Source organism: Bubalus bubalis, chromosome 16 (assembly GCF_019923935.1).
Source record: "Bubalus bubalis isolate 160015118507 breed Murrah chromosome 16, NDDB_SH_1, whole genome shotgun sequence".
Taxonomy (NCBI): Eukaryota; Metazoa; Chordata; class Mammalia; order Artiodactyla; family Bovidae; genus Bubalus; species Bubalus bubalis.
The window spans coordinates 57,934,049-57,959,912 of NC_059172.1; the positions used below are offsets into that span (position 1 = coordinate 57,934,049).

Below are 25,864 nucleotides of genomic sequence, written 5' to 3' on the forward strand. Positions count from 1 at the left end.
TTAGAGGCCCAAACAGGAAGGAAATAGAGGACCAGGCAAAGTGACAGATGATCCAATGCAGGCACCCTGAAAGAGCTTCAAGCAGGAAGTAGTGGCTTTACTGGGAGAAGTGGGCTCCCTGTCCCCAGCGTTTCCCCCGCAGGGGACATAGTTCCGCAGCCCTCCTGCTCAAGGGCAGCTGAGGTTGGAGGGACCTTAATGAGTCTATGGACCTGAAGGTTCCCATAGTAACCTTCCTGTGGTTCCTTCCTAGGGCAGGTTCAAATGAAGGGCTTGGTGCTTGCTCCTTCCTCCCTTATTAATTCAAAATGTACTTTAACAAACACATGCTTTTTCACCAGGGCCTCTTGCCACTCCTCACACTCCCACCCAGCTCCAGAACAGCTGCTGTTTCCTCAGGCCCAGCAGTGCCAGCCCCATCCTCGGGGCTCCAAGCCTGCCAGCCCCTATTTTCTGACCTAAGAAAAATAATCACCACCTTTTGCAAGTAACGAGCCCATTCTAATCTCCAAGCTGCTTTCATATCCATCATCTCACTGTATGCTTTCCCAGATCCTGGGTAGAATAAATGGGTGGTATGGATGCAGAAGCTGGAGCTTGGACATGTGAACTCATTTCCAAGACTGAACAGCAGGATGGGCCAGGTTGCCCTTTCTAAAGCTATGTGCTCCTGAGCATCCGTGATTATTAAAAAAAAAAAAAAAATTTGGCCAGGCATTCAAGTTTGTATGTAATTGAGTGTTCCCAGCAGCTTGTGCCTTTAAGATCTGCAAAGGTCTGGGCAGTGCACTCAGGGGGCTTCTCTTTCCCTCTCCTCTCAGGACCTTTGCCCTTGGTGCTGGATAATCTACCCCTCCTCCATCTCCAGTGTATCTTAACTGCATAAAGGAGTGGGCTTTTTTAGTTCCTAACCATTTGAGCTATGTTGTAACAACAGTAGGAGTAACTACGCCTTTTTCTGAGTCAGTTGAGCAGAATATGGCAGCTCACCTGGGCTTGAGGTCAAGCTCTGCTGTTTGCTGACTCAGTGACACTGGGCAAGTGCCTTCACACTTGGGAGCCTCAGTCTTATCACTGGAAGAGCAGGGAGGGGAGCTGCTCAGGTAGTCTGTGGTTCTGGAACTCTCCTGCATGAACATCTGACGGGTGGTGGGGACACAAGGGCTGCAGCCTGTGTTGGGTGACCTTGGGCTCCTCCTCAATTCCCAGGACACGGGCTCCCACTCCAGTCTTGGCCCCAAGGGGACAGTCAGCTCAGCCTGTGGTGACAACGGCAGCCATTTGCCAGGTGCCTTGGAGGTGCCAGGTGCCATGCACGCTCTCAGTTCCTTCCTTCATTCTCAGCAGACCTACGATGGATCATGTATCATTGTGCCCACTTTACAGGTAAGAAACTGAGGCTGTATGAAGCGACAGAGCCAAGACTAGAGCCCAGGTGTATCTTACTTTAACCACCACCCTCGGCCTCCTTCCCCCAAGTGCGGTTGTGGGGGGTGGGGGGGCATGCAGCCCAGGCAGTGCCCATCCACTCCAGAATTTTGATGAACACACACAGTCTCAACTCTGATAGTGACATAAAATGCCAGGTGCAAGGCCTGGCACAGAGCACACACTCTATCATGCTACACAGCACTTGAAACTTTATCAAACTCTTGCCAGACCTAGTGTCCCCTTTGCTCCTTCACACCAAACTGTCCACGCAGGCAGGCTAGGGAAGGTCATTCCTACCTTGCTCCACCCAGCTGCTAAGAGGTGGCTGGGGCACCAGCCCCAGGCCTGCTTGAGTTGGAGGCAGTCCCGAGCCCGCCCACAGAAGAACCCCAGCGCATTCTCAGCCCAAACATACATGGCCCGTGCAGGACACCCCACTCACAGCAGTTTCTCATCCAGCTTTATTGGCAGGCCAGCACATTAGGGTGGGCCAGGTCTGGGGTGGGGTGGGAGGGCACTGAGAATGCTGCTCTTGTAAGTGAACTTTGGGGGCAGCCCTGGGAGGCTGCTGGACCCAAGGAGCTAGTAGGATGGATAGACAGGTGGACTTGGGGTACTGAGATCTCAGACGGCCTCAGGGTGGAGACTGTGTGGGGCTGGAGGCAGATTCCCAGAAGTCACTGGAACTTGCTTTTGAACGAGCTCCAGTAGTCTTTCAGGGAGCTGAAGCTCTCAGTCATCCAGTCTCTGGAGGTCAAAAAAGAGGGGAGCAGATGGGGTGGGGGTGAGAGTTGTCTCTGGGCAGTGACAACTATGGGGCTCCCACCCTCCCCCCACTGGCGCTCCCCCCACCCTCTCAACCCCACCCAGCAATGCCCCAAGACCTCAGGCTGGGACCCCCTATAGCTGCACCCCAGGAAAGGATGCCGAGGGTCATGATGGGAACCCAACCAAGGTCACCCGGACTTTCTCCAGCTGCAGGCAGACGGTGGATCTGAAGCAAGCTGGAGAGGAGTGACTGATTTGGGAGATGTGTAAGGTCAGGACTGCCGTTCTAGTGGGGGCAAGTGATGCCCCCTAGAATTGTACATTCTGGTGGCTCAGGTGGTGTGGGGCAGAGCGAGGCAGTCTCTCGTTTGGACAGTCATCAGAGGGTTGATTAGCTGTATGATCTGGGGCAGGTCACTTGGTTAAGTGAGCCTTGGTTTTCTTATCTGCAAAATGGTGAAAATAATATCTACTCCACAGTGGGTCTAGAGGACTAAAAGTGTTAGTGAACACCTCTGCTATGGAAATGCCAATGCGGATGGAGTGGAGGCGGGGAAGGTGGGTGGGGATAGCAGAGGCCTGATGGGCAGGGGCGAGGCGGGAGAAGAAGGACCAACTTTTGCTCACATGTGCCCGAGGACTTGAAACAAGTCAGACACACACACGCACACAGGCACACACACACAGGCACAGATACGCACATACACACACAGGCACACACACGCACACAGGCACACTGGGCTGAAATTGAGTTTCTGCTAAGTCGCTTCAGTCGTGTCTGACTCTGTGCGACCCCATAGACTGCAGCCCACCAGGCTCCCCCGTCCCTGGGGTTCTCCAGGCAAGAACACTGGAATGGTTGCCATTTCCTTCTCCAATGCATGAAAGTGAAAAGTGAAAGTGAAGTCGCTCAGTCGTGCCTGACTCAGCGACCCCATGGACTGCAGCCTACCAAGCTCCTCCGTCCATGGGATTTTCCAGGCAAGAGTACTGGGGTGGGCTGCCATTGCCTTCTCTGGAAATTGAGTTGGGTGGGGCCAAACCTCCAACCAGATTATCAGGAAAGGAAAATGGAAGTGAGGGCAAAGTGGGAGAAAGAGGGACGACAGAGGGAGGAGAGGCAGGATGCAGTGCCCCTGCATCATCTCTCCCTGCGAGGGAGCCTGCTTTACGAGAGAAAGTAAGCTCAGAGAGGCACAGCCCCCTGCCAAGCGTCTGGCAGAGCTGGGGCAGGTAGGGCTGGGGGCGGGGACGTGAGGGCATACCTGGTCTTCTGAACCACATCCTTGGCAGTTGTGGTGGCCTCCTTCACATAGCCCTTCATTTTGTCCAGAAGGGATCCCTCCTCGGCCTTGGTAGCTTCTATGAGGAGAGCAGGACTGAGTGGGGTGGATCAGCCTCTGGGGAACCTTTGGCTCCTGCCCAGCTCCCATCGGGGCCCTGCATTCCCCAGCCACCTGCCAAACTGCCCCGTCCCTGCCCCCAGCCCCATCCCCTCCAGCTGCTTACCAGGCAAGACCAGGAGCGCCAGGAAGGCAGCCACAAGGAGCAGCCGGGGCTGCATGGCACCTTGGTTCCTGCAGGGAAGGGTCCTGTGAGCCATTCCTCAAGTCCCACCCCCTCCACCACCACCAGGCCACCCTCCCTGGGGAGATGCGGTGGCCCCTAAAGCAGGGCCTGAGCCGGCTCAAGTCGGGAGGAGAGAGGGCTAATATGGGGGAGGCTATGGGCTTTCAGACAGGGGACTGGGGGACCCAGGGCAGAGAGAGCGAGAGGGGGCATGGAGCAGGAACCCCCCAGACCAGGAATCAAGACACCTGGATTCTGTCCACTAAAACGCTGAGTGGCTCTGAGTGACTCTCTGCCCTCTCCAGGGCTCAGGTTTTCTGTCTGGGGCACAACTGGGGTGTCTGAGTCTTCTAATCCTAAACATGCAGAGTGAGCAGAAAATGGAGCCAGTTGCAATCCCAGCTCCACCACTAGGCTCTGTGTAGCCTTGGGCAAGTGACCTTCCCCTAGGGACCTCGGTCTCCCCAGAATGCCCGGGGAGAGGCACTCATCAAGCCTTAAGGCTTCCTCAGCTCTACAAGCACTTCTCCAGGCTTTGCTGGCTGGGCTGGGCACAGAACCCCACCTGCCCCTCCCCATCCTGCTCTCCTTCTCCCCCCAACCCCCCAGGGAGCCTTACCTGGAGCGGCTGCTTCTTGGGATGAACTACAAGAGGGTTCGGACCTGTTTTATATTATCCCCAGGACACAGGGCAGTGTGAGGGCCCAGGCAACCGGGCAAAGGTCACCTGCTGATCAATCTAGACCAGGCCCTGACAGAGGGTAGCCAGAGGCACCCAGGCCCGCTAGGAGTTGGGAAATCTCTAGAAAGCTGAGGGTGCCCACCCTGCTCTCCGCTACCCCTATGGCTTGGAACTGGGGTTACCCCATTCCTTCTGAGCAGCCTGGTTCCCCAGGGAAAGGCTGGTGAGTTGGGAGAAGGGATTGGGGGACAAACCTCATCCATCCCTTTGCCCTTGGTTTCAGGTCCTTCCCCACTTTAAGCCCTTCCAACAGCCTGCAAGGTGGGGGTGATGTGAGAGGGGGATTGGCTTCTTCAGGCTGGGCACAACTCAGCTGGCTGGGCTGGGGTGTCCAGAGTGAAGTCACAGAAGGCCTGTGGGCAGGGGCTTGTGCAGAGGTGGGACACAGTTGAGTGCCCACAGCCCCCTCCCCAGGATCTCCGTCTCTGGGCTTCAGTCCCGGGTGCAGCTGACCCGGAAGCCTCTTTGAACTGTTTGATCCCAGAGCAGGGGGTGGTGGAGGAAGGTCAAAGGCTGCTGAGCCCCAGGCCTTTATCCTACCACTCCCTCTCCTCACCTTGCCCTCTGGACCCACTGATAACGTCCCCAGGGGGCAGGATATGTGCTCCTGGTTGAGGCCCTACCCTGACTGTGCCGTTGGGCCTGAGGCCAGCACTGAATACCTCTCGACCTCAGGCCTCAACCTCCTCAGCTTGGAGATACCAGTCCCCGTAGTGCCCTGGCTGGGCAGACAACTGGAAGCAACCAAGTTTGTGGTGTGGCCGGTCTAGCGGAGAGAGGGGCCAGACAAGCTCTAAGGGGCAGTAGGCTGTCCAGCATAGGTCTGGGCCCTTCCCAGGGTGAAGTGTCCCCTGGGCCCACACTGGGAGCTGTAGCCTGGATGGCAGGATCAGGGGGCTCTGTCTTCTGGATGTGAAGACTTCAGAGTCAAGAAAATCTCAGTTTAAATGATGCTTTTGGCACTTATTCATATGACCCAGGGCCAGAGAGCTAACATCTCAGTGCCTTGATGTTCTCCTCTGTAAAATGGGCCTAGACCTCTGATATGCTAGGATTGTAAAAGTGAAAGGGTTAGTCGGCCACTTGTATCCGACTCTTTATGACCACATGGATTGTAAATCACCAGGCTTCTCTGTCCATGAGATTCTCCAGGCATAATACTGGAATGGTTGGCCATTTCCTCCTCCAGGGGATCTTCCAGACCCGAGGATGGAATCCAGGTCTCTTGTATTGTAGGTGGATTCTTTACCAGCCGAGCCAGCAGGGAAGGCCAGAATTCTTGTGAAATATACATGAAATAGGTACAAAGTCCATGAAGGGGACTCAATAAATCTCTCCTTTCTTACAAACACCTGTTCCTTCCTCAGACAGCATAGTCTAAAGTCAGGATGAGCCTCCAATGTAGAAATAGGGCTTTTGGCAGGTGGCCTTCTTCTCAAGAAGAAGGAACTAAACATACCCTGTGAAACCAGAGGCCCAATAAAGTGACCTGGCCCTACCTTCAGAATTCTTTATCTGTGGCTGGAACTTGAAATTTCTCCTTAGAGATTTGTTCCTTTGACTGAGACCTGGTTATCTGTAAAACTGCAAATAGATTCCTGTGAAGTAGATATTATTAACCCCATTTTATAGGTAGAAACCTAAGGCAGGGCTGGAGACATACCCAGGTGCCAATATTCCATCCACAGCAGAGTTGGGAACCAGAATCCAGGTCTTCTAATACGCACACTGAGACCAAACTGCATGGAGAGATGAGACCCTTGGAGGTTTATCAGGCACTCAGAGTGCATCCGTTTCAGCCTCTCTGAGCACAGACTGTGGTGATGGGGTGGGGAGGAGAGGAAGGTGATTGGGAGGTCCTGAAGGATTTGGGGAAATCAGATTGATTATATTCTTTGCAGCCAAAGATGGAGAAGCTCTATACAGTCAGCAAAAACAAGACCAGGAGCTGACTGTGGCTCAGATCATGAACTCCTTATTGCCAAATTCAGACTTAAATTGAAGAAAGTAGGGAAAACCACTAGACCATTCAGGTATGACCCAAATCAAATCCCTTATGATTATACAGTGGAAGTGAGAAATAGATTTAAGGGCCTAGATCTGATAGATAGAGTGCCTGATGAACTATGGAATGAGGTTCATGACACTGTACAGGAGACAGGGATCAAGACCATCCCCATGGAAAAGAAATGCAAAAAAGCAAAATGGCTGTCTGGGGAGGCCTTACAAATAGATGTGAAAAGAAGAGAAATGAAAAGCAAAGGAGAAAAGGAAAGATATAAGCATCTGAATGCAGAGTTCCAAAGACTAGCAAGAAGAGATAAGAAAGCCTTCCTCAGCGATCAATGCAAAGAAATAGAGGAAAACAACAGAATGGGAAAGACTAGAGATCTCTTCAAGAAAATTAGAGATACCAAGGGAACATCTCATGCAAAGATGAGCTCGATAAAGGACAGAAATGGTATGGACCTAACAGAAGCAGAAGATATAAGAAGAGGTGGCAAGAATACACAGAAGAACTGTTCAAAAAAGATCTTCATGTCCCAGATAATCATGATGGTGTGATCACTCACCTAGAGCCAGACCTCCTGGAATGTGAAGTCAAGTGGGCCTTAGGAAGCATCACTACGAACAAAGCTAGTGGAGGTGATGGAATTCCAGTTGAGCTATTTCAAATCCTGAAAGATGATGCTGTGAAAGTGCTGCACTCAATATGCCAGCACATTTGGAAAACTCAGCAGTGGCCACAGGACTGGAAAAGGTCAGTTTTCATTCCAATCCCAAAGAAAGGCAATGCCAAAGAATGCTCAAACTACTGCACAATTGCACTCATCTCACATGCTAGTAAAGTAATGCTCAAAATTCTCCAAGCCAGGCTTCAGCAATACGTGAACCGTGAACTTCCAGATGTTCAAGCTGGTTTTAGAAAAGGCAGAGGAACCAGAGACCAAATTGCCAACATCCGCTGGATCATCGAAAAAGCAAAAGAGTTCCAGAAAAACATGTATTTCTGCTTTATTGACTATGCCAAAGCCTTTGACTGTGTGGATCACAATAAACTGTGGAACATTCTGAAAGAGATGGGAATACCAGACCACCTGACCTGCCTCTTGAGAAATTTGTATGCAGGTCAGGAAGCAACAGTTAGAACTGGACAAGGAACAACAGACTGGTTCTAAATAGGAAAAGGAGTATGTCAAAGCTGTATATTGTCACCCTGCTTATTTAACTTCTATGCAGAGTATATCATGAGAAACGCTGGGATGGATGTAGCACAAGCTGGAATCAAGATTGCCAGGAGAAATCTCAATAACCTCAGATATGCAGATGACACCACCCTTATGGCAGAAAGTGAAGAGGAACTAAAAAGCCTCTTGATGAAAGTGAAAGAGGAGAGTGAAAAAATTGGCTTAAAGCTCAACATTCAGAAAACGAAGATCATGGCATCCAGTCCCAGCACTTCATGGGAAATAGATGGGGAAACAGTGGGAACAGTGTCAGACTTTATTTTTTGGGGCTCCAAAATCACTGCAGATGGTGACTGCAGCCATGAAATTAAAAGATGCTTACTCCTTGGAAGGAAAGTTATGACCAACCTAGATAGCATATTCAAAAGCAGAGACATTACTTTGCCAACAAAGGTTCATCTAGTCAAGGCTATGGTTTTTCCTGTGGTCATGTATGGATGTGAGAGTTGGACTGTGAAGAAGGCTGAGCGCCAAAGAATTGATGCTTTCGAACTGTGGTGTTGGAGAAGACACTTGAGAGTCCCTTGGGCTGCAAGGAGATCCACCCAGTCCATTCTGAAGGAGATCAGCCCTGGGATTTCTTTGGAAGGAATGATGCTAAAGCTGAAACTCCAGTACTTTGGCCACCTCATGCAAAGAGTTGACTCATTGGAAAAGACTGTGATGCTGGGAGGGATAGGGGGCAGGAGGAGAAGGGGACGACAGAGGATGAGATGGCTGGATGGCATCACTGACTCGATGGACATGAGTCTGAGTGAACTCCGGGAGTTGGTGATGGACAGGGAGGCCTGGTGTGCTGCGATTCATGGGGTCGCAGAGTCGGACACGACTGAGCGACTGAACTGAACTGAACTGAACTGAAGGATTTGGACTTTGGGGAAGGTAGAGGGCAGCCTTGTCCACTTCCCTCTTCGTTCTGAAATGTTCCTTCTCCCCAGAAGTGAGGGTCACAGTGGGAATCCAGATTCCAGGCTAGGCTGGGGCATGCTGGGTTGAACTGGCTGGAGCCCTTGGCCCTGGTTCCTCCAACTCTCCTTCCATGTGTGTGGAGCCTCTGGAGGAGGCCGCCCTCTCTCTCCTGAGTGGCAATGGGCCAGTGAGCCCAGGGAGGTCAGAAGATGTGGGCAGAGAGACCCAGCGGTGTGGTGTCAAGCTGGGTAGAGAACCGGAGAGTGTGGGCCTCTGCAGCTGGGTTGAGACATGCCCTGGGGCCTGGGACCTTATCTCATTCCAAGGGCTTGGCCTCTGTGTGCCTGTGCCCCTCCCAGCAGCTCCAGGTGGGTCTCAGTAGGGTGATCTGAGGAAGGGTCTGATCAGTGGCCCAGCCTAAGCTGCCTCTCCTTCCCTTCTTCTCTCCCTCCCCCCAGCATAGCTCCCCTGGGATGAGGACGCTGTTCCAGCCATGGCCCCCATACCTGGTAATGGGCAGGGAGGAGGGGCAGGGAGGAGAAGGTCTGACCAGCTGGGGCCAAAAGTGGTCGTCTAGGGTTAAATCTGGAGACTTGATAATTCTGTGTGTAATCATGGACTTCTACACTACGAAGGGAAGTTTTTGTTTTTTATTCTGAAGTTACTAAAGACCGAGGTTTACAAAGCATATTACACGACACTTTTCTATGCGATATTCTAACTTGTGTGTGTGTTTAGTTGTGAAAACATTTTGTAATGCTGCATTCTAGTTCAGATTTAGTTTATGTTAAAATTGAGTCCTCGAACTTGCCAAACAGGCATGCTGTGAGCGAGCTTGCTTGGAATGAGTTTTCTTGGTTTTTCAGCTGACGGTGAAGGTGGCCAGGCCTCTGGACCAGCTGAATTTGTGTAGCTTTCAAGTGCTTCCTCTGTGTCCCACCCCTTGAACCTTTGAGCCATGCTAGGAGGTAACTTCTGGAGAAGGAAATGGCAACCCACTCCAGTGTTCTTGCCTGGAGAATCCCAGGGACGGGGGGGAGCCTCATGGGCTGCTGTCCATGGGGTCGCACAGAGTTGGACACGACTGAAGCGACTTAGCATCAGGGTTAGACTAAATCTCTCTGCTTCCACTTGTGTGCGAGTGAGGCTTAGCTCACGAGCCTCTGTGGCCCATGCCCCTGCCGCAAGGCTGGATTGGGCAGAGTTGACTCAGCCCTGCCAGCCAGAGGCCCTGGTTCACCATGGCCTTCTGCGCTGGAAGTTCCTCCTAGTGTCTCACCCAGATCTTCCCACCCGGGAGACACCCCCTTTGAGCTCTGCCCTGGGTGGACGGCCAGTGTGGAGCAAACATGGGCACCTGTGTCCATGTGATTTGCCCGTCCCTGGCTGGGCCTGAGTCGTTCCCTCCTGCTTCTGGGCTTGGGCTGCCCACCGGTTTGATCTCTGTTGAGGGGGCAGGAGGGTGGCCATAGGTGATGCTAGACTCTCAGCCTCATTACCTCATTGACCATTAGGTCTGTCTGTTATACAGATAAGGAGATTGAGGCTCAGAAAGGGATATGGTTCACCCAACGTCACACAGCCCTTTGTGCCCATCCATGTGGGCATGCCCTAACTCATAGGGCCAGGGTCTACTGGAGCTGTGGGCACTCACATCCTTTCCATCAGCAGCTCAAACAATCTAAGACAGGGCACAGTTCAATTCAGTCACTCAGTCGTGTCCGACTCTTTGCAACCCCATGGACTGCAGCACGCTAGCCTCCATGTCCATCACCAACTCCCGGTGTTTACTCAAACTCATGTCCATTGAGTCGGTGATGCCATCCAACCATCTCATCCTCTGTCGTCCCCTTCTCTTCCCACCTTCAACCTTTCCCAGCATCAGGGTCTTTTCAAATGAAGGGGCACAGGGGTCTCTCATTCTCTGCCACACCCCAGAACTAACCTGTTCACAGACTGATACACAGCATGCCCCCCGGGACTTCCTCGGCTGTCCGGTGGTCAAGACTCTGCACTTTCACTCCAGGGAGCACAGGTTCCATCTCTGGTTGTGGAACTAAGAGCCCGCATGCCGGACAATGTGTCCAAAACACAAGCAAAAAAACCCATGATCCCAACCAAGGAGGTCAAACTCAACTGAGAGTCCTTGGTGACTCACTGCCCTCTTCACCTCTGGCCTGGTTGTGGGGAAGGTGTTGGGCCAGATGTGAGCACCTAGCTTGCACCCAGCCCATGCTGGACTGTGCCTGATTTGGGAGTGTCGCAAGGCGGTGGAGTTTTCAGGGGCAAAACATGGCTCATGCTTGATGAGCGCTGACTGTGGGCCAGGTATCGCTCCTGGCATTACACAGATTACCTTCCTGACCCTGAAGTCAAGAGGCATGCACTACTTTATCCCCTACTGAGGAACACACAGGGCTCAGAGAGGTTAAGAAACGTGCCCAAGGTCACACAGTTAGTATGTATGGAGCCCACACACAAACCCAAGGAGTCTGATCCCAGCATTGGAAGCCTTAATAACTACTGTGAGATGGCAGGGGCAGACCAGTGTTGTCTGGTCAGTATTTTCTGCAACGCACTCTTCCCCTTCCTATTCTTAATTCCCTCCTCAGCTCCAGCCAGCAACAGAGGCTGTTTTCAGAAAGGAGAATGGGTTGGAAGAGTAGAGACTAGGTCCTTAAATGGCATGCTTTTGGGGACAGACAGGATCAGGCACCAAAACCAGCTCTGTCTCCTTCTAACTCCTCCATCCATCTGGTCAATGGGATGCAGTGGAGGGGGTAGGCGGGCGGGGGGAGGGGGCGGTGTGGAGACCGTGGATGGGAGACGCCAGGCTAAGGATCTGTCCCCAGCTACCCCACGTTCAGGCACAGGTGTGCCCAGGTCTCACACGGGGCAAGCACGGGCGCTGGGCTGCAGCTCTGGGGGTAGCCAGGGGGCCCGGGAGGTTTAGCCTGAGCCCTCCTCTCTCTCCCCTTTCAGCCTGAAACTCCTGGACAACTGGGACACCCTGGCCAGCACGTTGTCCAAAGTGCGGGAACAGCTGGGCCCGGTGACCCAGGAGTTCTGGGACAACCTGGAAAAGGAGACAGCGTCGCTGAGGCAGGAGATGCACAAGGACCTGGAGGAGGTGAAGCAGAAGGTGCAGCCCTACCTGGACGAGTTCCAGAAGAAGTGGCACGAGGAGGTGGAGATCTACCGCCAGAAGGTGGCGCCGCTGGGCGAGGAGTTTCGCGAGGGCGCGCGCCAGAAGGTGCAGGAGCTGCAGGACAAGCTGAGCCCGCTGGCCCAGGAGCTCCGCGACCGCGCGCGCGCCCACGTGGAGACGCTGCGGCAGCAGCTGGCGCCCTACAGCGACGACCTGCGCCAGCGGCTGACCGCGCGCCTGGAGGCGCTCAAGGAGGGCGGCGGCAGCCTGGCCGAGTACCACGCCAAGGCCAGCGAGCAGCTGAAGGCGCTGGGCGAGAAGGCCAAGCCGGCGCTGGAGCACCTCCGCCAGGAAGGTTCAAACAGGAAGGAAATAGAGAACCAGGTCAAGTGACAGATGATCCAATGCAGGTGCCCTGAAAGAGCTTCAAGCAGGAAGTACTGGCTTTGCTGGGAGAATTGGGCTTCCTATCCCCAGCGTTTCCCTCCGGTAGAGGACATTGCTCCCCAGCCCTCCTGCTCAAGGGCAGCTGAGGTTGAAGGGACTTCAGTGAGCCTGTGGACTTGAAGGATTAGGGCAGGTTCAAATGAAGGGCTTGGTGCTTGCTCCTTCCTCCCTTACTAATTCAAAATACACTTTACAAAACTCGTAACTTTTCCTTTTTCACCAGGGCCTCTTGCCACTATTCACCCTCCCACTCTGCTCAGGAAAAGCTGCAGTTTCCTTAGGCCCTGCTGTGCCAGCCCCATTCCTGGGGCTCCAGACCTGTCAGCCCCCTTTTTTCTGACCTGAGTCAGAAAAACAATCACCACCTCTTGCAGTAACTAGCATATTCCAGTCTCCAAGAGGCTTTTATATGCATCATTTCACTGCATCCTTTCCCAGATCCTGGGTAGATTAAATGGATGATATGGATGCGGAAGTTAGAGCATGAAAATGTGAGGTCATTTCCATGATTGAACAGCAGGATGGGCTAGGTTGCCCTTTCTAGACCTATGTACTCCTGAGCATCCGTGATTGTTTTTCTTTAGAAAACAGTTGCTATCCATTCTAGGTTGTATGGACTTGAGTGTTCCCAGCCAGCCCCTTTTCACACTCAGGTACGCACCGCCCCGCTCCCCCCCCCACCCCCGCCCCCCTCCCCATGTGCATGCTTGTGGCTTCAAGATCTGCAAAGATCTGGGAAGTGCACTCAAGGGGCTTCCCTTTCCCTCTCCTCTCAAGGCCTTTAGTCCTTGGTACTGGATAATCTACCTCCTCCATCTCCGGTGTATCTTAACTACATAAAGAAATGGGCTTTTTTAGTTCCTAACCATTTGAGCTACGTCAAACCCAGATATTTGGGTGAGGACATTTTTCAGGTAAGGGCGCAGGGATCCCTGGCCATGTTGGGTCTAAAGAGAAGACCAGGTGGATTCTCAAAAAGAGAGCAGAGGTCTCCTGAGGCAGCTGGATGTCCTGATGCCACCAAGATCTGTCAAGGAGCCTTTGACATCAGGCATGGAAGTAACTAGGTTTCCCTGGTGTCTCAGCAGTAAAGAATCCTCCTGCCAATGTAGGAGACACAGGTTTGATCCCTGGGACAGGAAGATCCCCTGGAGGTGGGCATGGCAACCCACTGCAGTATTCTTGCCTAGAGAATCCCCATGGACAAAGGAGCCTGGCAGGCTACAATCCATGGGGTCACAAGAGTTAGACACAACTTAGCGGCTAAACAACAGTAGGAGTAACTACGCCTTTCTCTGTGTCAGCTGAGCAGAATATGGCAGCTCACCTGGGCTTGAGGTCAAGCAATTTACTGACTCAGTGACACTGGGCAAGTGCCTTCACACTTGGGAGCCTCAGTCTTATCACTGGAAGAGCAGGGAGGGGAGCTGCTCAGGTAGTCTGTGGTTCTGGAACTCTCCTGCATGAACATCAGACGGGTGGTGGGGACACAAGGGCTGCAGCCTGTGTTGGGTGACCTCGGGCTCCTCCTCAATTCCCAGGACACGGGCTCCCACTCCAGTCTTGGCCCCAAGGGGACAGTCAGCTCAGCCTGTGGTGACAAGGGCAGCCATTTGCCAGGTGCCTTGGAGGTGCCAGGTGCCATGCACGCTCTCAGTTCCTTCCTTCATTCTCAGCAGACCTACGATGGATCGTGTATCATTGTGCCCACTTTACAGGTAAGAAACTGAGGCTGTATGAAGCGACAGAGCCAAGACTAGAGCCCAGGTGTATCTTACTTTAACCACCACCCTCGGCCTCCTTCCCCCAAGTGCGGTTGTGGGGGGTGGGGGGGCATGCAGCCCAGGCAGTGCCCATCCACTCCAGAATTTTGATGAACACACACAGTCTCAACTCTGATAGTGACATAAAATGCCAGGTGCAAGGCCTGGCACAGAGCACACACTCTATCATGCTACACAGCACTTGAAACTTTATCAAACTCTTGCCAGACCTAGTGTCCCCTTTGCTCCTCCACGCCAAACTGTCCACGCAGGCAGGCTAGGAAAGGTCATTCTTACCTTGCTCCACCCAGCTGCTAAGAGGTGGCTGGGGCACCAGCCCCAGGCCTGCTTGAGTTGGAGGCAGTCCCGAGCCCGCCCACAGAAGAACCCCAGCGCATTCTCAGCCCAAACATACATGGCCGGTGCAGGACACCCCACTCATGGCAGTTTCTCATCCAGCTTTATTGGCAGGCCAGCACATCGGGGTGGGCCAGGTCTGGGGTGGGGTGGGAGGGCATTGAGAATGCTGCTCTTGTAAGTGAACTTTGGGGGCAGCCCTGGGAGGCTCCTGGACCCAAGGAGCTAGTAGGATGGATAGACAGGTGGACTTGGGGTACTGAGATCTCAGACGGCCTCAGGGTGGAGACTGTGTGGGACTGGAGGCAGATTCCCAGAAGTCCGTGAACTTGCCCTTGAACGAGCTCCAGTAGTCTTTCAGGGAGCTGAAGCTCTCAGTCATCCAGTCTCTGGAGGTCAAAAAAGTGAGGGGAGCAGATGGGGTGGGGGTGAGAGTTGTCTCTGGGCAGTGAAAGCTATGGGGCTCCCACCCTCCCCCCACTGGCGCTCCCCCCACCCTCTCAACCCCACCCAGCAATGCCCCAAGACCTCAGGCTGGGAGCCCCGATAGCTGCACCCCAGGAAAGGATGCTGAGGGTCATGATGGGAACCCAACCAAGGTCACCCCGAGTTTCTCCAGCTGCAGGCAGACGGTGGATCTGAAGCAAGCTGGAGAGGAGTGACTGATTTGGGAGATGTGTAAGGTCAGGACTGCCGTTCTAGTGGAGGCAAGTGATGCCCCCTAGAATTGTACATTCTGGTGGCTCCAAGTGGTGTGGGGCAGAGCGAGGCAGTCTCTCGTTTGGACAGTCATCAGAGGGTTGATAGCTGTGTGATCTGGGGCAGGTCACTTGGTTAAGTGAGCCTTGGTTTTCTTATCTGCAAAACGGGGAAATAATATCCACTCTAAAGTGGGTCCTGAGGACTAAAAGTGTTTGTGAACACCTCTGCTATGGAAATGCCAATGTGGGTGGAGTGGAGGTGGGGAAGGTGGGTGGAGATAGCAGAGGACTGGTGGGCAGGGGCGAGGCGGGAGAAGGACTGATTTCTGTTCACATGCGCCCGAGGACATCAAACGAGTCAGAAACACAGACACACACACACTGGGCTGAAATTGCTTTGAAAGTGAAAGTTGCTCAGTCGTGTCCAACTCTTTGCAACCCCATGGACTGTACAGACCATAGCATTCTCCAGGCCAGAATACTGGAGTGGGTAGCCTTTCCCTTCTCCAGGGAATCTTCCCAACCCAGGGATCGAACCCAGGTCTCCTGCATTGCAGGCAGATTCTTTACCAGCTGAGCCACAAGGGAAGCCCAAGAACACTGGAGTGGGTAGCCTATCCCTTCTCCAGCAGATCTTTCTAACCCAGGAATCAAACTGGGGTCTCCTGCATTGCAGGTGGATTCTTTACCAACTGAGCTATCAGAGAAGCCCCAGAAATTGCGTTGGGTGGATCCAAACCTCCAGATTATCAGAAAAGGGAAATGGAAATGAGGGCAAGGAGGAAGAAAGGAGGATGACAAAGAGAGGCGTGGTGGGATGCGATGCCTCTCCGTCATCTCTCCCTGTGAGGGAGCCTGTTTTACAGAGAGAAAGCAGGTTCAACGAGGTGCAGGTCCTAGGTGGGCGTGGGAGAGACACGGGACCCCCGTGGGGGCTCTCACCAAGTCCCGGGCAGGTAGCAACCAAAGGCAGGAAAGTGAGGGTGTACCTGGCCTGCTGGGCCACCTGGGACTCCTGAACGCTGCTCAGGGCATCCTTGGCGGTCTTGGTGGCCTCCTTCACATAGCCCTGCATCTTGTCCAGAAGGGATCCCTCCTCGGCCTTGGTAGCTTCTATGAGGAGAGCAGGACTGAGTGGGGTGAATCAGCTTCTGGGGAGCCCTTGGCTCCTGCTCAGCCCCCCATTGGGGTTTGGTATCCCCCAGCCACTTGCCAAGCCATCCCCTTCCCACGCCCAGCCCAGTTCCCACTGGCTGCTTACCAGGCAAGACCAGGAGCGCCAGGAAGGCAGCAAGAAGGAGCAGCCGGGGCTGCATGGCGCCTTGGTTCCTGCAGGGAAGGGTCCTGTGAGCTGTTCCTCAAGTCCCCACCCCCTCCACCACCACCAGGCGGCCCTTTCTGGGGAGATGCGGTGGCCCCTAAAGCAGGGCCTGAGCCGGCTCAAGTCAGGAGAAGAGAGGGCTAATATGGGGGAGGCCATGGGCTTTCAGACAGGGGACTGGGGGACCCAGGGTAGAGAGAGCGAGGCGGGGCATGGAGCAGGAACCCTCCAGACCAGGAATCAAGACACGTGGATTCTGGCCAGGTTTCTGCCACTAACATGCTGAGTGACTCTGGGTGACTCTCTGCCCTCTCCAGGGCTCAGGTTTTCTGTCTGGGGCACAACTGGGGTGTCTGAGTCTTCTTCTAATCCTAAACATGCAGAGCGAGCAGAAAATGGAGCCAGTGGCAGTCCCAGCTCCACCACTAGGCTCTGTGTAGCCTTGGGCAAGTGACCTTCCCCTAGGGACCTCGGTCTCCCCAGAATGCCTGGGGAGAGGCACTCATCAAGCCTTAAGGCTTCCTCAGCTCTACAAGCGCTTCTCCAGGCTTTGCTGGCTGGGCTGGGCACAGACCCCCACCGGCCCCTCCCCATCCTGCTCTCTTTATCCCCCAAACCTCCAGGGAGCCTTACCTGGAGCGGCTGCTTCTTGGGGTGAACTGCGTACACAGGCAAGAGGGTTCGGACCTGTTTTATATTATCCCCAGGACACAGGGCAGTGTGAGGGCCCAGGCAACCGGGCAAAGGTCACCTGCTAATCAATCTAGACCAGGCCCTGACAGAGGGTAGCCAGAGGCACCCAGGCCCGCTAGGAGTTGGGAAATCTCTAGAAAGCTGAGGGTGCCCACCTGGCTCTCTGCTACCCTATGGCTTGGACCTGGGGAGACCCCATTTCTGAACAGCCTGGTTCCCCAGGGAGAGGCTGGTGAGTTGGGTGAAGGGATTGGAGGACAAACCTCATCCATCCCTTTGTCCTTGGTTTCCAGGTCCTTCCCTACTTTAAGCCCTGCCAACAGCCTGCAAGGTGGGGGTGATGTGAGAGGGGGATTGGCTTCTTTAGACTCGACACAACTCAGCTAGCTGGTCTGGGGTGTCTAGAGTGAAGTCACAGAAGGCCTGTGGGCAGGGGCTTGTGCAGAGGTGGGACACAGTTGAGTGCCCACAGCCCCCTCCCCAGGATCTCCGTCTCTGGGCTTCAGTCCTGAGTGCAGCTAACCCAGAAATTTCCTGCTGATCCCTCTCTTACAGGGGGTGGTGGGAGATGGTCAAAGGCTGCTGAGCCCCAGGCCTTTGTTTTACCGCACCATCTCCTCATCTTGCCCTCTGGACTCACTGATAATGTCCCCAGGGGGCAGACTGTGCAGCTGGGACTGAGGCCAGCGCTGAGTACCTCTCGACCTCAGACCTCAACTTCCTCAGCTTAAACATACCAGGCCTCATAGTCCTGTGGCTGGGGAGGCAACCAAGGCTGTGGTGAGGCTGGTGTAGTGGAGAGAGGGGCCAGATGAGCTCAAAGGGACAGTCAGCTGTCCAGGAGATGCCCGGCCTCTTCCTGAGGTGAAGTGTCCCTTGGGCTCACACCAGGAGCTGCAGCCTGGATGGCAGCATTAGGGAGCTCTGTCTTCCAGTGAGGTCTCAGAGCCAGGAAATTCCAGATTTAAATGGTGCCTTTGGCACCTACAGATATGACCCAGGGCCAGAGATCTAACATCTCAGTGCCTCAAAATTCTCCTCTGTAAAATGGGGCTAGAACACTGATACTCCAGAATTGTGGTGAAATATAAGAGATATGTAAAAGCAGCTGGTCCATGAAGGGGGCTAGATAAATCTCTCCTCCTTTCTCCCAAACACCTGTCCTTCCTTAGACAGCATAGTCTAAGGAAGGCAGGAGGAGCCTCCAATGTAGAATTAGGGCTTTTGGCAGGTGGCCATCTAACCAGGAAGAAGCAACTAAACCCACCATGGGAAGTCAGAGGCCCGAGAAAGTGACCTAGCTCTACCTTCAGAATTCTTTATCTGTGGCTGAAACTTGAAATTTCTCCTTAGAGATTTATTCCTTTCACTTAGACATGGTTATCTGTTAAAATGCAAATGATTCCTGCGAAGTAGACATTATTAGGGCTCCGCTGGTAGTTCAGCTGGTAAAAAATCTGCCTGCAATACAGGAGACCTCAGTTTGATTCCTGGGTTGGAAAGATCCCCTTGAGGAGATAGGCTATCTGCTCTAGTATTCACAGGCTTCCCTGGTGGCTCAGATGGTAAATAATCTGCCTGCAATGTGGGAGACCTGGATTTGATGCCTGGGTTGAGGAGATCCCCTGGAGGAGGGCATGGCAACCCACTCTAGTATTCTTGCCTGGAAAATCCCCATGGACAAAGGAGCCTGGCAAGTTGCAGTTCATGGGGTTGCAAAGAGTCAGACATGACTGAGCGACTAAGCACAGCACAGCACAGACATTATTAACTCCATTTTATAGGTAGAAACCTAAGGCAGGGCTGGAGACATAACAAGGTACCCATATTCCATCCACGGCAGAGTTGGGAACCAGAATCCAGGTCTTCTAATACGCACACTGAGACCAAACCGCATGGAGAGATGAGACCCTTGGAGGTTTATCAGGCACTCAGAGTGCATCCATTTCAGCCTCTCTGAGCACAGACTGTGGTGATGGGGTGGGGAGGAGAGGAAGGTGATTGGGAGGTCCTGAAGGATTTGGACTTTGGGGAAGGTAGAGGGCAGCCTTGTCCACTTCCCTCTTCGTTCTGATCTGTTCCTTCTCCTCAGAAGTGAGGGTCACAGTGGGAATCCAGATTCCAGGCTGGGCTGGGGCATGCTGGGTTGGACTGGCTGGAGCCCTTGGCCTTGGTTCCTCCAACTCTCCTTCCATGTGTGTGGAGCCTCTGGAGGAGGCCGCCCTCTCTCTCCTGAGTGGCAATGGGCCAGTGAGCCCAGGGAGGTCAGAAGATGTGGGCAGAGAGACCCAGCGGTGTGGTGTCAAGCTGGGTAGAGAACCGGAGAGTGTGGGCCTCTGCAGCTGGGTTGAGACATGCCCTGGGGCCTGGGACCTTATCTCATTCCAAGGGCTTGGCCTCTGTGTGCCTGTGCCCCTCCCAGCAGCTCCAGGTGGGTCTCAGTAGGGTGATCTGAGGAAGGGTCTGATCAGTGGCCCAGCCTAAGCTGCCTCTCCTTCCCTTCTTCTCTCCCTCCCCCCAGCATAGCTCCCCTGGGATGAGGACGCTGTTCCAGCCGTGGCCCCCATACCTGGTAACGGGCAGGGAGGAGGGGTGAGAAGGAGAACGTCTGATCAGCTGGGGCCAAAAATGGTCCTCTAGGGTTAAACTAAATCTCTCTGCTTCCACTTGTGTGTGAGTGAGGCTTAGCTCACGAGCCTCTGTGACCCATGCCCCTGCCACAAGGCTGGACTGGGCAGCGCTGACTCAGCCCTGCCAGCCAGAGGCCCTGGTTCACCATGGCCTTCTGCGCTGGAAGTTCCTCCTAGTGTCTCACCCAGATCTCCCCACCCGGGAGACACCCCCTTTGAGCTCTGCCCTGGGTGGACGGCCAGTGTGGAGCAAACATGGGCACCTGTGTCCATGTGATTTGCCCGTCCCTGGCTGGGCCTGAGTCGTTCCCTCCTGCTTCTGGGCTCGGGCTGCCCACCGGTTTGATCTCTGTTGAGGGGGCAGGAGGGTGGCCATAGGTGATGCTAGACTCTCAGCCTCATTACCTCATTGACCATTTTAGGTCTGTCTGTTATACAGATAAGGAGATTGAGGCTCAGAAAGGGATATGGTTCACCCAACGTCATACAGCCCTTTGTGCCCACCCATGTGGCCGTGCCCTGACTCATAGGGCCAGGGTCTGCTGGAGCTGTGGGCACTCACATCCTTTCCATCAGCAGCTCAAACAATCTAAGACAGGGCACAGGGGCCTCTCATTCTCTCCCACCGCCCAGAACTAATCTGTTCACAGACTGATACACAGCATGCTCTCTGGTACTTTCCCAGCTGTCCTGTGGATAAGACTGCACACTTCCACTGCAGGGGGCGCAAGTTTGAGCTCTGGTTGGGGAATTAAGATCCTGCATGCCACACATTGTGGCCAAAAAACAAAAACACATGCTCCCATCCAGTGAGGGCAAACTCAACTGAGAGTCCTTGGTGACTTGTTGCCTGCTCACCTCTGGCCCATTGAGGGGGAAAGGGATGAGGCCAGAGGTGAGCGACTACCTTTGCTCCCAACCTAGGCAGGACTCTGACTGATTTGGGAGCGTCGCAGTGCAGTGAAGTCTTCAGGGGCGAAACATGGCTTGTGCTTGATGAGCGCTGACTGTGGGCCAGGCATGTCTCCCAGCATTACTCAGATTATCTCCCTGACCCCCTGAAGCCCAGAAGGCATGCACTGTTTTATGCCCTACTGAGGCACACGGGGCTCAGAGAGGTTAAGAGACTTGGCCGAGGTCACCCAGTCAGTATGTGCGGAGCCCACATGCAAAGCCAAGGAGTCCAACTCCAGCATCAGAAGCCTTCATAAACTACTGCGAGATGGCCCAGGCTGCTCCTGGAAGGAGGAGCTCCCCGACGCTGGGGGTGGCGATTGGTGGGGTGGGACACTGCTAGGTAGTGGGGATTCTACAGAAGGGGTACAAGCACTGGAAGGCCTTTTAGCTATCTCCAACCCCATGAGACATCAAGTCACTCCTGGTCTATGAAACAGTGGAGACACGGGAAGTCAGGATCAGCCCAGCTGTGGACTCTTCCAGTGGCAGATTATAGAAGCCCATCCACGTGCGGGGCATGGCATTCATGGAGGGCAGCCAACGGTGCAATACGATGGATTTCATCTCCTTGTCACTCAAGGTGATCTGTGTGGTCCAGCAGAGGGGCACAAACTGGTCAGGATGCGCCACCTTCTTGGTGGATGTCTTTCTGTGTATGACCTCACTTGCAGAGGATGTTGGAAGTCCAAGTAGAAGATCTGGATACCACCACCACCCCGCTTCCCCATCTCCTGATGAGAGGCTCCCTGAGAGCCTCAGGTCTTGTGATTCATCACAAGCTGACTGCTCCCACCCAGGGAGGAGGTGGGCAGGAATCAGACCTCGGGCCAGTCTGCCCCTCACCCTGCATTGTGCCTGCCTGATGCCCCCCAGAGGGTGGGGTCTCACTCTGCCACTCTCATTGGAGCAGCAAGCATGCTACTGTACTCCTTGTTTGGTCCAAAGCCAGAAAATAGTTAATATTCTTATTAACAACAGTAGTGGCTATTTTTTAGTGCTTACTCTGCCAGGCACAATACTGCTCATTTCACCAGTAATATCGCATTTAATACACCCAACAATCCCATTTTTAAAGGAGAAAATGAGGCCAGAGCTGGGCCAAGTGGAATCACTAGACCAAGGTGACACACTTGGCAGTGGTGCGACGTGCAGCACACTTACAGTTAATACCTTCAGCACAGGATCTACCTCCACTCTGCCCAGGCTTGCAGGGGTCACCTTCTCCCGGGCTCACCTTGACCAGAGCCCTAGATCTTGACTCATTATCCCATCTGTGGCCCTGGGTATCCCAGTCCAGAGCCTGGTGCTCTGAGATGGAGTCAGGGTTGGGGGATGTGGGAGTGGGGGCCCCTCCTCACTGGGGCAGACAGAGGAACTGTGAACTTTGCCCCACTCCCCAAGCCGAGCACAGACCCGGAGCGGCCACAGGGCTTCTGTTTATCAGTCCCGAGCTCAGGTGTTCCCTCAGCCTCATTCCTCCCTTGGCTCACGGCCCCTTCCACGATGGGTGGGGCACACGTTCGGAACAGCTGCTTCTGAATGCTGCCCGAGCCCCAGTCTGCCATCAGCTTCCACGTTGTCCAAGGGCCACAAAAGTCCAAGAGGCCTCCTGGGAATGTGTCACCTTCCAGCGTGGAGTCACACTGGGGAGGAAAGTGGGGAGGGCAGCCCAGTGAGGATTTAAATGTCTGACTGGTTCTGAGCTTCAGTCAGTTCCAACAGCAGTACAGTGAGCTGCCCGAGAACCTCTCCTCTGGCCCCTCTGAATCCAGGAAGGATCTGGTGCAGTAGGAGACTCTCCCAGCCCAGCGAGGAGCCCAGGATGTTCCTGAAGGCTGTGGTCCTGAGCCTGGCCCTGGTGGCTGTCACCGGTGAGTAGGAGCTGCCTTCAGATGGCACTGTTAGGCAGGACCCATCTGCTGCGTCAGGCAGGAAGGGTGGCGAGTCTGGGGCCAGGGCGAGAGGACAGTTTGGAGTGCCTGTCAGCCCACAGCTGGAGGCAGGTGGTTCCCCAGCTGCCATTCAGCTCTTAGGAGTGCTGTCCATTCACAGTGCTGGGCTCCCTGGCATGGGTGCTGCCCCAGCTTTATCTACCCCTGTGGCTTCTAACTAGCCAAGCGCAGAGAAATCAGTGGCTGTGCCCCACCTCCGACATCCAGTCTGCAGCTCAGGGATGGGGCAAGGGGGGCAAGGAAGGAGACGGCGTTCATGAATTTGCTGTTTCCCACCCAGGAGCCGAGGCAGAAGTCAATGCCGACCAGGTGGCCACTGTGATTTGGGACTACTTCAGCCAGCTGGGCAACAATGCCAAGAAGGCGGTGGAACATATCCAGAAGTCTGAGCTCACCCAGCAGCTCAAGTAAGAGGGGCAGAGCTGGCAGGAAGGGCTTCTTAAAGGCCATGCAACGTGTGGGCAAGGGCTGGACTCAGAGGCAGGAGACCTGAGCTTAGGACACCCACTGCCCTGCCATCAAGTCACTGGGTGACCAGAGCTCTCCAGACTTGGATCCTGGGATTCATGTGTGCAAATAAGGAAGGCTGGACTGAATAATCCCTGCTCTAACTTTTCTTTTTTTCTTTTTGTCATGCCCTGTGGCTTGTGGGATCTTAGTTCCCTGACCAGGGATCAAACCCCTGCCCTGAAACTGCTGAATCCTAAACACTGGGCCACCAGGGAATTTCCCACTTTAACTTTCCAGAGTGTAACAAATGGCCACATCTTAGCACTGAGGCTCCCAGAAGAAAGGGAGGGAAAGAAATGTCATGTGAGCTGGCTTCTAATACATTCCAGGACAGGCCTCTGTGAAATCATGGCAAGGGGAGGGGTGAGGATATTTGGGAAGCCCCTGGGGGTGTCCACACAGCAGGGAAACCAGCACCCAATGTGACTAGAAGATGCTAGAAGAGGTCCAGAACATCACAAGTGATCTCTGTCACAGCACACCTGGGCTGAGAAGGACCTCAAAGTCCAGTCTTTCTACTTTACAGATAAGGAGAGGCAAGCCCACTGCTCCAGCTCACATGATAGGTATTAATTGATACTGTGACTCAAGCTCCAGGGGAGATCCAGAGGTACAACGTCAATGTATTTACCTTAGTCGATTACATCCATTTGCTTAAATCACCATCCACCATGGGGAAGGTCACGGGGATAAGATGGGTGAATTCAGTACCCTGCACGCTCCCCTGTCTTAGGCAGGTGTGTGGAAGGTGAGTGGTATGTAAGGAGCTAAGGTCGCAGTGGGGGAGCCTGGCGGGCTTACAGTCCCGGGGTCGCAGAGTCGGACAGGACCGAAGCGACTTAGCACGCAGGCAGGAATGCCAAACCTCACGGTGGACCCCTTGCGTCCTTCCCCCGCAGCACCCTCTTCCAAGATAAACTTGGGGAAGTGAGCACCTACACGGACGACCTGCGTAAGAAGCTGGTGCCCTTTGCCACGGAACTGCATGAACGGCTGACCAAGGACTCCGAGAAGCTGAAGGAGGAGATTCAGAAGGAGCTGGAGGACCTGCGGGCCCGGCTGCTGCCCCACGCCACCGAGGTGAGCCAGAAGATCGGGGACAACGTGCGCGAGCTACAGCAGCGCCTGGGACCATACGCAGAGGAGCTGCGCACCCAGGTCGACACCCAGGCGCAGCAGCTGCGGCGCCAGCTGACGCCCTACGCGGAGCGCATGGAGACGGTGATGAGGCAAAACCTGGACCAGCTGCAGGCTTCGCTGGCGCCCTACGCCGAGGAGCTCCAGGCCACGGTCAACCAGCGCGTGGAGGAGCTCAAGGGGCGCCTGACGCCCTACGCAGACCAGCTCCAGACCAAGATCGAGGAGAACGTGGAGGAACTGCGCCGCAGCCTGGCCCCTTATGCTCAGGACGTCCAGGGGAAGCTCAACCACCAGCTGGAGGGCCTGGCCTTTCAGATGAAGAAGCATGCTGAGGAGCTGAAGGCCAAGATCTCAGCCAAAGCCGAGGAGCTGCGGCAGGGGCTGGTGCCCCTGGTGAACAGCGTGCGTGGAAGTCAGCCGGGCAACGCCGAGGACCTGCAGAAGTCACTGGCAGAGCTGAGCAGCCGCCTGGACCAGCAGGTGGAGGACTTCCGCCGCACCGTGGGGCCCTACGGCGAGACCTTCAACAAAGCCATGGTGCAGCAGCTGGACACGCTCAGGCAGAAGCTGGGCCCCCTGGCGGGGGACATGGAAGATCACCTGAGTTTCCTGGAGAAGGATCTGAGGGACAAGGTCAGCAACTTCTTCAACACCCTCAAGGAGAAAGAGAGCCAGGCCCACGCCCTCCCCGCACAGGAGGAGATGCCCGTCCCTTTGGGGGGCTGAGTTGCCCCTGGTGCCCCCGCCCCACCACTGACACCTGCCCTGCCCTGCCCCCTGTCTGTATGTCTGTCCCAAAGCAGTTCTTGTACAGACCTGTGGATACCTGTCCAGTGGAAAGTGATGCTACCTCTCGCTTCTCAATAAAGCTGCTGAGAAACTAGCCCGGTGTGGTTACAGTGGGGCTTCTTGGTGTTGTGGGACTTGAGGGCTGCAGGGAGCACCGTTAGCAAAGCTTAGATGGGTCAGCAGTGGGTGCTTAGAGGGACTGGGGGGCTGGGAGAGACTAGGGGGGCAGCGTGTGCTGAGAGGTGTGGAGAGAGTCCTAAGGGGAGGTGGATAAAGATGTTACGCTTTGGACTTCCCTGGTGGTCCAGTGGGCTTCCCAGGTGGCTCAGTGGTAAAGAATCTGACGCTGGGCTTCACCCCGAGGGTGCCACCAATGTGGTCAGGACGCGGTCCTGGGCTCTGGGGAGTTCATGACACAGTGGGGAAGACTGTCCCTCCTCGTCTAAGATCTTCTGTGCCTTTAATCTGACTTATTTGGGTGAATTGTGGTTTATTCCACCCACCCCACCTCACTTCTATTATAAAATTGATTCATGCTTATTTCAGAGGTTTTTTTTGACTACTAAACCCATGATCTCCAGAGTCGAGGAATGGGGCCCATAGACATGTCAGAGTCCCGGGAGGTGGGGAGGAGGAAGTGCCTGGGGGCCCTGGTGAACTCTGCCCAGGAGCCTCCTGCAAAGGGGCCTGTTGGCCTGGGGCTGCAGTTGCCAACCACTGGGTTGGGAAGATCCCCTGGAGAAGGCAAAGGCTACCCACTCCATTATTTTGGTCTGGAGAAGTCCATGG

At 54.5% G+C, this 25,864-nt stretch overlaps 4 protein-coding genes across 8 annotated transcripts; 2 read left to right on the plus strand and 2 right to left on the minus strand.

Moving 5' to 3' along the window:
- The first annotated feature begins 1,144 nt into the window (after positions 1-1,144).
- On the plus strand, positions 1,145-25,169 carry APOA4 (apolipoprotein A4). Of its 5 annotated transcripts, XM_044929722.1 has the most exons (5): positions 13,510-13,980; positions 19,619-19,669; positions 22,457-22,555; positions 22,917-23,043; positions 24,046-25,169. In XM_044929722.1, exons 3-5 carry the CDS (start codon positions 22,507-22,509, stop codon positions 25,010-25,012), a joined length of 1,143 nt encoding a protein of 380 aa, XP_044785657.1. In that variant the 5' UTR covers positions 13,510-13,980; positions 19,619-19,669; positions 22,457-22,506; the 3' UTR covers positions 25,013-25,169. The 5 variants fall into 5 exon arrangements, with proteins under 5 accessions (XP_044785656.1, XP_044785657.1, XP_044785658.1 ...); XM_044929721.1 differs by lacking the exons at positions 13,510-13,980; positions 19,619-19,669 and adding an exon at positions 1,145-1,386; XM_044929723.1 differs by lacking the exon at positions 19,619-19,669.
- On the minus strand, positions 1,875-4,728 carry LOC112577643 (apolipoprotein C-III). Its single transcript, XM_025266852.2, has 4 exons — positions 4,705-4,728; positions 3,709-3,776; positions 3,465-3,561; positions 1,875-2,178 (listed from the first exon to the last, which is right to left on the minus strand). The coding sequence occupies exons 1-4, from the start codon at positions 4,707-4,709 to the stop codon at positions 2,109-2,111; spliced, it is 240 nt and encodes a 79-aa protein (XP_025122637.1). The 5' UTR covers positions 4,710-4,728; the 3' UTR covers positions 1,875-2,108.
- LOC123329842 (apolipoprotein A-I) lies at positions 11,487-12,464 on the plus strand. The gene is made up of 2 exons (XM_044929823.1): positions 11,487-11,540; positions 11,621-12,464. The coding sequence occupies exons 1-2, from the start codon at positions 11,487-11,489 to the stop codon at positions 12,206-12,208; spliced, it is 642 nt and encodes a 213-aa protein (XP_044785758.1). The 3' UTR covers positions 12,209-12,464.
- LOC102404192 (apolipoprotein C-III) lies at positions 14,469-17,129 on the minus strand. The gene is made up of 4 exons (XM_025266851.2): positions 17,038-17,129; positions 16,345-16,412; positions 16,073-16,196; positions 14,469-14,771 (listed from the first exon to the last, which is right to left on the minus strand). Exons 2-4 carry the CDS (start codon positions 16,397-16,399, stop codon positions 14,660-14,662), a joined length of 291 nt encoding a protein of 96 aa, XP_025122636.1. The 5' UTR covers positions 16,400-16,412; positions 17,038-17,129; the 3' UTR covers positions 14,469-14,659.
- Positions 25,170-25,864: the final 695 nt, after the last annotated feature.